The 9,130-nt window shown below is 37.5% G+C and overlaps 1 protein-coding gene, 1 long non-coding RNA gene and 1 other non-coding gene across 3 annotated transcripts in view; 1 reads left to right on the forward strand and 2 right to left on the reverse strand.

Annotated features, from left to right (window-relative positions):
- The first annotated feature begins 1,880 nt into the window (after positions 1-1,880).
- LOC112140565 lies at positions 1,881-2,565 on the forward strand. Its single transcript, XR_002918196.2, has 3 exons — positions 1,881-2,000; positions 2,103-2,143; positions 2,221-2,565. It is a non-coding gene; the product is annotated as an uncharacterized LOC112140565 (long non-coding RNA).
- A 1,874-nt stretch (positions 2,566-4,439) lies between these two features.
- Positions 4,440-4,521, reverse strand: trnas-aga. Its single transcript has one exon. It is a non-coding gene; the product is annotated as a tRNA-Ser (tRNA).
- A 1,614-nt stretch (positions 4,522-6,135) lies between these two features.
- Positions 6,136-9,130, reverse strand: part of LOC112140566 (CD83 antigen) — a 3,560-nt gene continuing 565 nt past the window's right edge. The window contains exons 3-5 of the mRNA XM_024263561.2: positions 8,397-8,625; positions 8,039-8,145; positions 6,136-7,889 (exon numbers count right to left, since the gene is read on the reverse strand). Coding sequence (XP_024119329.1) covers positions 7,737-7,889; positions 8,039-8,145; positions 8,397-8,625 — 489 coding nt within the window. The 3' untranslated portion in view covers positions 6,136-7,736. The remainder of the gene's footprint in view (positions 7,890-8,038; positions 8,146-8,396; positions 8,626-9,130) is intronic.

The following is a 9,130-nucleotide window of genomic DNA, read 5'->3' on the forward strand; positions in this document are numbered from 1 at the left end:
ACAGCTCTGCTGCACATGCACTAAACTCTCATCTGTTCCTAGTGTCTAGTATAGGTTCTGGAGAAGAGAAGACGGTATCTTCACATTGACTGCAGTCAAATGAGCTGCCGTTCACATTTCTGTGTAATGTTGTTTTAACAAACTACACGTCTTTTCTCTGAACCTTTTGATGAACACATTTCTTACTTTAAAGCATTAACTTTTCATCAAAGCCCTAAAGTTTATTTCTAGTCATATGGTCATTTTTAATATCTTAACCATTTTTTTAAGAAATTGATTTTGTTCAAAACACAAATGTGTTTTTCAGTCACAGAACAGTAAAGATTAAAGCTATATAAAATAATTAGTTAAGGTTTTTTATGTAATATACATAAAAACATGAGTATATCGAAATATGTGCAACATTTTTGCATAATTGTGTTTAATCTTACAGATCATGTTGTAGTTGTGAGTCACAATGAATGGAGCACCAAATGAGAGTGTGTTTGTGTTGCTGAGGTCAGTGTGAGCAAATACTAGAAATTCCCAGCACACCTGAATGCAGCAATAGCGAGCTCTTAATGCAAGTGCATACGGAAATTCCAGGCAGCCCCTGAACGCACCTCATGCGCGGCTTATGTGACAATGAAATCCATTAAATCAGCGCAATAAAGTCAGGATTAAATGTTTTGAATGAACTCTGGGATGGATGTTTGTGGTCAGTAGCGGTTTTAGGCACGGGCAGTACGGGCAGCTGCTCGGGGCGCTAACTCAAAGGGGGTGGCAGCTCAGCGCGTGGAGGAAAAAAATCTATGCCGCTATGGGTTTCTGTTACCTGTTATATCACTATGTTCTGAACGGCCAGAAACCGGTGAATTGGCGCCCCCTGCAGGTGCAGCACTCCCGTCGCCTGAGAACACGCGGACAGGTGTTAAGAGAGAGGGAGGGGCGGAGGGACAGTTCAGCTGCGGGTCTCCAAATTAAGAAGATGGATGCTGAAGGAGGGCGGGGTCTACTTTGTAGAAACTTTCTTTTTTTTAAGTCAGTCATAACATGACATTCTATAACCCTTGTGTCAATACAGGAAGACCTCTAAATTAACAACCCCCAAACGTGGGGAAAACTTATTTTGGCGGCAGAAAAGCTCTTTGACTTTGACAGGTGAGTCTCTGTTCTTCATCTCTGAGGCTCAAACACAACATGATGGAGTCTGCTTCTGCTCCACTGTTGGTCACCACTCATCAGAAGCACTTCTGACCATGCTGTTGTGGCAAGGAGAAGGCTCAGCCTTCTCTGATTGATGCACCTGGTACCAGCCAATTAGGTAGGTAACCAGGTGCATTTAAAGGGCATGCGCAGGTAAACTGGAATGATCGACGGATTGCTTCCACGCTGAACTCCAAGTGAAGTTGGATCCTGCACCAGGCGCTTTCGTAAAGCGGGTAGGGTTAGGCTGTGCTTCCATATTTCTTTTGAGCAACAAATGGGTTAAAATTGACGCAAACATAATGTATTTCTCCCTGAAACGTTGTTGCCGGGCTACGTAGAGCGAACGAGCAGTGGATTGACGGCTTTGCGCGTCCCCCAACTATCCCTGGCTGCAGCCTGCAGACCGGGCCGTGCCTCAACGTGGGCGGAGTTAAACATTTAATGGGCGGAGTTAAACATTTTGAGGCGTGCCCACTGTTTCTGATTCTTCTTCGTCACCGGAATTGTCGTCTTCTTTGCATTTTACACGCATTAACACCAATTTTCAAGCAAAATTATTTCTTCCTTTAAACAGAAAATATATATATATTTTTTTACTTTTCAGTGACACAACTGGTACACATTTTATTGAAATGAATTTACTTTTATTAAAGTTTTTCACAATGAATGTTTATTGTCATTGAATCACCAAGGTCTAAAGAAAACAGAATGCAAGCCAGAAAACGGCGCCGGGAAGAGCAGTAACCACATGTGAGAGGACGCCGTTTGGATCACAGTGCAAATATTGCAGGGAGACCAGCTACTATTTGAAGGTATATGGTATTGTATTTATTATAAAAGTTTAAGAGGTGGGATGTCCAAGATCTTTTTCAGTGCAATTTATCTATTTTAATTTGTATTCTGTTCTCTTGTAGGGGGAGATGACATGAAGACCAACAGTGGGACAGAGAAGATTGTATGTCGCCTTCTTACCTCACTGTTTGTGACATCTCCACTGTCTACTCTGAGAATTATCTTTTTTTTTCTATACAGAAGGAAAAAAAAACTCCTCCCTATCCAAGAAATTGAAGAAGCAGCTTTACTGCATGACATCATAACAGCAGCCAAATGGTCCAGAACACCAGCGTTTCCAGGAAGATGGTCCCTGCCTGATGTTATAGAGATGGAAGAGCGGAACACTGAAAGAACTCCAAACCTGTGACTTCATGAGTGAAGGGAAGAGAATCATGGAGCTGAGGGATCCTTTCATGTTCTCTTTTCAGTTGAAAAGTGACTGAAACATTTTTAGTGCAGAAATAATGGATGTGAGGAACTTAAAAGTGTATGTGTGTTTTGAGGAGCAATAAACAGTTTTGGCTGTTTGTTTCTTGAAAAAAATGTCTTTTGTCTTTGTGCTGCATTGCCACAGTCAATTTAATCTCTGAGAGCCTTTCAAATGTGCATGTGGGACCATGGGTAGATGTCTGGCATAAGGTAAGTGGTTATACAGGCCACTTTGAACTGACCTGAGACAGTGTTAAGTGTGAACGGAGCTGAGATGCAGTTTGAAAGAAATGATTATGTACACAATTTATTGGTGGAACCTGGGCGTAATATAGGATATATTTTATCTTGTGATATAATTTTACATATACAATTAATGCATTGATCAATAAATGACAGGGGCATTTGATCAGTTTAACTTTATTTCAATCAACTATTAAAACTAATTGTACAGTTTTTTTTTTTAGTCTGCCTTTCTTGTTCCTTTAGNGACACGATTTCAAAATAAGTGTCCGAAATATCAAAAGATAAAGATAATTTATTTTCACTTTTCCATTGGTAATTTGTTTATTTATTTTACACTTACGTGATATGATAGTTAAAATTAATAAGTACTAATTTCCGTTCAATTTTAAGAGTCACTGAGAAATGTACCTCATTGCAATGTATTTGTACTTGACTACGTATGCAAAATTCTATTTATTCAAAGCTTTATAATTATGATGTTACTAGATGTAGCCAACCATTTGTAAAGATGCATTTGCATCAATAAACACAAAATAAACTTAAATTTGAAACCCAAAGATGAAGTTGTAATTTACTATTTAACTTATAGTCAGTGCATACATAAGTGCTGTGTGTTATGCCTTAAAACTGCTGTCCCATTCAAAAATGCAGGTGGACAACTTTGAGCAAAATGTACCGTACAGTATAGTGGATGGTGCTGAGTTATTGGATCAGCATTAAATCACCTCATACAATGGAAAATGTCCAGTCTTGCTTCGTATTTCCAAATCCAAAACCATGTGAGAACTGGACTCACACTTGTTCAAACATATAAATGCATAAATGTACACCTTTCCACAACCTCAGACAACTTTCAACATGAGAGGTTTTGCTTTGTTGTACTTCAGCAGCAGACAATGTCTACCAAAATGACCCCAGGCCCCACTTTGCCATCAACCTGGTACTTCTTCACGCTTCGGATAATTCATCAAAGCCAGCCCCATCACCAGTGGTCAGCACAAAAACTTCAACAAAATCATTGCCAATGTTGGTCATCCATGTGGCTGTGTCTTCAGTGCCACTGGCAAGTTTTTTTTAAAGAAATTTGGGAGAACATTTTATTTAAGTCAAGTTATGACGAAAACACTCAAATGATAAGTTAAAAAAAAAACAGACCAACAAAAATATATATATTTCCCTCAATCCACCTTTGTTGAATCCAGTTTAAAGATTTTACCATATCATATGGTGACACTTTTGTTATCTATGACACCATAAGATTTTTTTTATTTTATTTTGTTAATCAGCTAAATTCAGATTTGTATATTTGTTTTGGAAAAATATTGCATGTTTGAACATTTGTTGTTAGATCATGACCTATGCAGTGTGACCACTAGAGGGCGCAAAGCCATTGTTTCCTGCTGAAGAACAAAAAACAGTCGAAGGAACAGAAACAAAAAGACTACCCTCTACACCTGGTTAAGAAATTGTTAGGATTTGTTAGGAATCGGTTAGAAAATGTTAAGAAAGGATTACACTTACGTGATACCATATTAGTTTTAAAAGCATATAAGTTTGTATCAGTAAAAGCATAAAATGAACTTTAATTTGAAACCCAAAGAGGAAGTTGTAATTTCCAATAGAATTTAGTGGTCAGTACATGACGGAAACGCAAGTGTGTGAGTGTCTTGAGAGTGTGAACATCATACAAGAGGTGACATACGTCAGCAAAATGCAAAACTTAAAAAAAAAGATGAAAAGTTCGTTGTCGGCAGGATTCGAACCTGCGCGGGGAGACCCCAATGGATTTCTAGTCCATCGCCTTAACCACTCGGCCACGACAACTGGATGTCTATGAGGTGGCTCACACCCTTTGTAAACTTCATAAAAATCTGAAGTGTACGATGCTTAATAATGGTGAAAAGACGTTGCTTATTGTTGCAATACCGATGCTATCATGCTGCATACGCATGCTAATAATATTCTGGCGAAAACTGAAGGGTTTATTGTCACCAAAGGCTCAAGAGACTCAAACACTCCTTTATCTTAACAGGTTATTGAGTTCAATTTTATTCCTTAAGAAAAATGTAATTCGTAAAATGTAAAAAACGAAGTTATTCCTACAATCATTCCTATAAGCAGTGTTGGGCATCTCACTTCAAAAAAGTAATTAGTTATAGTTACTAGTTACTTCTCCCAAAAAGTAATTGAGTTAGTAACTCAATTACTGCATCTTCAAAGTAATTAGTTACTTGGAAAAGTAACTCGTTTTAAATTACTCTTTAAATATGGTAATATTTTGTATTTTTTCCTGCGTTACAAATAAAAAAAATAATTTACATTCAATAATAGATGATAACCGACAATAGTATACTGGTATAGTTTTCCAATGGAGTCATATTGTCTAAGTTTAGGATACACATGAGAGAGGGTTTAGGGAAAGAATTTTCAATATTTATTTGTCAGAATTATCACACAAAACACTGCAACAAGTGGTATATAAAAAATGTAACTTCACACAAAAAAGGTAAACGTTTCAACTATTAACATACTTCAAGTATCTTACCTACAACTATAATTAAACAAAATGGCTTAAAAAACTGAAAGTGCAAAACAATAATAAATTAATAAACTACAATTATTAACCCATATTTCTGCTAAGAGGAGCAGCTCTCTGCATCTCTTTTTTCTCTCCCAAAATCCCGCAGCCCCGCCCACTCGCTCCGGAGTCTGCTCACTGCGTTGATCTGTGCGCGCTCGTGTCTGTCTGTGTTGTGTGTTTTATAAATATTACCCCGTTTCTGCTAAGATGAGCTACTCTCTGCCTCTCTGTTGTCGTTTTATTAACTCCCGAAACTCCTCACTCCGCACCGGAGTCTATCCACGTTGATCTGCGTGTGTACGTGTCTGTGAAAAAAGAAAAAAAAGTGTGCGTGCCTGTCTGTTTTGTGTGTCTCTGTGCTCGCGCGTGCACGTTTGTGTTGTGATTGTAATGTTTATATCCGTGTCTACCGCCTGTTTAGATACAAAAACATGATCACATTTGTCAATCGTGGCATTTTATTGTGAAAAACTGGTTATATTTTGAAAAGAAACCGGATTTTCTCATGTATCTTGATGCAACTTGGGGCGCGTAACACAAGCAACTTTCAGGTGCGAAGCGCCCAGCTCCAGCAAGATCATCAAACTTTGAAGTAACGCGCCGCGATTTACACGAAGTAACTATAACGGCGTTACAGCGAGGATGAAAGTAATTAGTTAGATTACTAAATTACTTGATTTATAACGCCGTTAGTAACGCCGTTATACTTAAACGGCGTTAGTCCCAACACTGCCTATAAGGAATGTAAAATGAACTTGGGTGAAATGTCGAGTGCAAATTAATTTATAAGCACTCAAACTGTATGTTCATGGAAGGAGAAATGTTAAATAAAAAGTTAAATACAAACACATTTTTGCTCATTTTTAAAATTTTATTTCAGTAGGATGCATTTAACCCAGATGTGTGACAATTTCACAACAAATAGTAGTAACCAGTCAATGAACGAAAGTCTATGCTTGAGAGATGATGAAGCTGCCAGTGTGAAGTGCAGTGATATTTAAGCATTCTTTTTCACACAAAAAAGTCATGCTGATCCTTGTTAGTAGTGCAGTACTTTAGATTAAGCTATGCTTTTACAGTAAAATATATTTTAACAAAAATGTAGAAAAAGTCATTTATAAAGAAAAAACAGTGCTTTAAAAAACATTTGCAACAAACGCCCACAACTTTCACAGACTTAACTGTGTGACCATTTTGAAACAAGATGCATTCGTTCAATGTAAGAACAGTGAAAACATTTTGTAGTATCATAAATGGCCAGCAGGCGGAACTAGCACCGTCGAGGAAGAATGACGTCACGTCTGAGCGCGCAGGGCAGCGTGAATGAGAGAAAAAGCAATGCCAACCCCCTGGCTTTGTTATATTGACTTGTATGTATACATTTGAATATTTTCAATAAAGTATTTGGAAAAAAAAAAAAAAGAATGAGAGAAAAAGGTTTTTGAGGAGAGTTTGCTTTCAGAGAAAACCATCTGTATGTTTGCATAAGCTGCTGTGTTTTTGAGAACCCGTGAATAAAACACTCATAATGTTCAGTAGTCTGCTGTTCAACTGAAGTGTGCAACATTATGAGCTTGAATCGCTACAGAGAGAACACAACATTCATCAAAGACAACAATAAAGTAGATTCTATTGTACATTCAAGATTGGACTGTTTATGGCTCAGTTTTTAATCAGTCTAAGGAAAGAAAAACATATTTGCAAATAAGTTTACTCAGTGATTTGCCTGTTGGGTTTTAACACCCAGCACGTATAACATTAAAACATTGTAACAAAGTGCATAAAAATAAATAAAAGAAAAGAATACCTTGATGTCCTGAGACTCAAAAATGTGGGTTCTGATCCACAATTGGAAGTGACTTTTAAAACGTTGACTAAAATTGAAACCAGGTTGTTGAATCTATTCTGTCTCCAGAGTTTACAACCTTAGGTCCAACTCATTCTGGCCACTTGCTCATCTCTAAAGTTCTGAACCAACTCTAGAGTGCATCACCACAGGGACTTCCTCTTGCTACATTGCCCCCAATCTGAAAGGACTCCATGGGCTGTGTACCTGCACACCCCCTCCTCCATCTGCTTTTTTTGGATCTTCATCCTCCATCTATCTCACTGGGACCTCTGCGTGCCCAAGCATCACAGGGAGCTGACCTTTCCGTCTGGAACTTATGACCATCAGACATCCGAACATTTACTAACTATCTTTGAATCAATCAAATCTCAAAATTCATCTGTTTAAAACAGCTTTTTCTTTGTCAGTTTCTTTCTTTGCGCCCTTTGTTATCTTAGTTTACCTGAAATTTTAAAATAAAGCCATTTTAAAATTAATCATAAAGGGTCTTTGGGTTTTCTAAAAGGTGCTTTTAAAATAAAATGTATTATTTTTGTTGCTCCACTGGACCTGCTGGACCTCTTGCTCCACAGTTTCCTTACTCTTGAACACTGGATGTTCCCAGCATCTTCAAACACAGACATGCTTCATAGTGCATGCTTTAGGACCAAGAGTGTAGATCAACATCAGGTCCTTCTTTTCAAGCGGTTTGAGCGGAGCATCCAGCAGAATTTCATTTTTTGGCGTCTTGTCCTTTTCTTTAAGAGTATTCTTCAAACAGTACTGTGGAGAAGATTAAAAGGACAGATTAAAATCAAGAGAAAAATCCCAAAATGTTACTGTTTAAAACTGAAATAATTATGGTTTCAAGTAAAGAAAAGATGACAACTTTGTACAAAGTGTAAAAGTGGGCCTTTCCATTCATTACTTACATGGCTGATGATAAATATTAACAGTGCGACTATCAGTAGTGCTGCAGCAAAAATGACCAAGCTGGTATCCCTCACCACCTCTTCCAAAACTGAATCAGAAGGACAATCTGAAAATAAAGGAGACATCGATGTTACTCGTATTTGAACCTTCATGGTAAACTTCAGTTTTTTTTATTTTTCCCACAAAAATAAGAAATCCTTTAAAAAAAAAGGCAGTTTCCAGCATCAGATTTATATTGTTTTCCAACCAAAACTATGATTCTGCTTTACACGTTTTGTAAAGTAGTTTCTTTCGTTTGTTGCAAAAGTTTTAAAACTATCAAATCTAAAAAAACATGACCTAAAAGCAAGTATTTACCTTTCACAGAGAGGAGAATCCTCCCTTCCTTGTTCTGCTCGCCTACAGGTGCAGCCAGTTGACATAAATATAGACCGCTGTCGCTGCACGTCAGGCTGGACAGGAGGATGCTGTAATCTTCGTCCAGCAGCTCCACCTCCCTGTCCATGCCCTCGTACAGCCTTGCTGGGCCATCAGGGAGCTCTTTTCTCAACAGGCCTCTGCGGGACAGAGATGGGCTTTCTTCAACCTGCAAAAGCACCAATAATACATTTACATAAGATAACCAGTGAAAAAAATTGAATGACTTTGTCAGTCCTGATTGTTTTTTCTATTAATTAACACTGAATTTAAAATAGGAAAGCATTTAGCTGAAAATGTGTTCTATCAAACTTGATTTTTACAATTAGAATTATGAGATAAATATAGTTGTGAAGTCCTCAGATAATCAGTCAAACCTTTAAGCAATTACAGTTTATTTCAGCTAATAAATGTATGTATTTACAAAAAGTTTACTACAAGCATACTAAAAGTGGGGACTTTTTATGTACTATATTGTAGACTTAAAATGTTCCAATTTAGTCTAAGTTATTGTACTTCTTACACTGCACATACATGATCTATATTGCTACACTTATACTCAAATATACTTGATAAAATGAACTTCAAGTGTAATACTTTTTGCAAAGGGAAATGTAAAAGCAGTGAGGTACACGTGACTTCCGGTCTGCTTCAGCCACAACTACCAGTATTAA

This window comes from Oryzias melastigma, unplaced genomic scaffold, assembly GCF_002922805.2.
Source record: "Oryzias melastigma strain HK-1 unplaced genomic scaffold, ASM292280v2 sc00668, whole genome shotgun sequence".
Classification (NCBI taxonomy): Eukaryota; Metazoa; Chordata; class Actinopteri; order Beloniformes; family Adrianichthyidae; genus Oryzias; species Oryzias melastigma.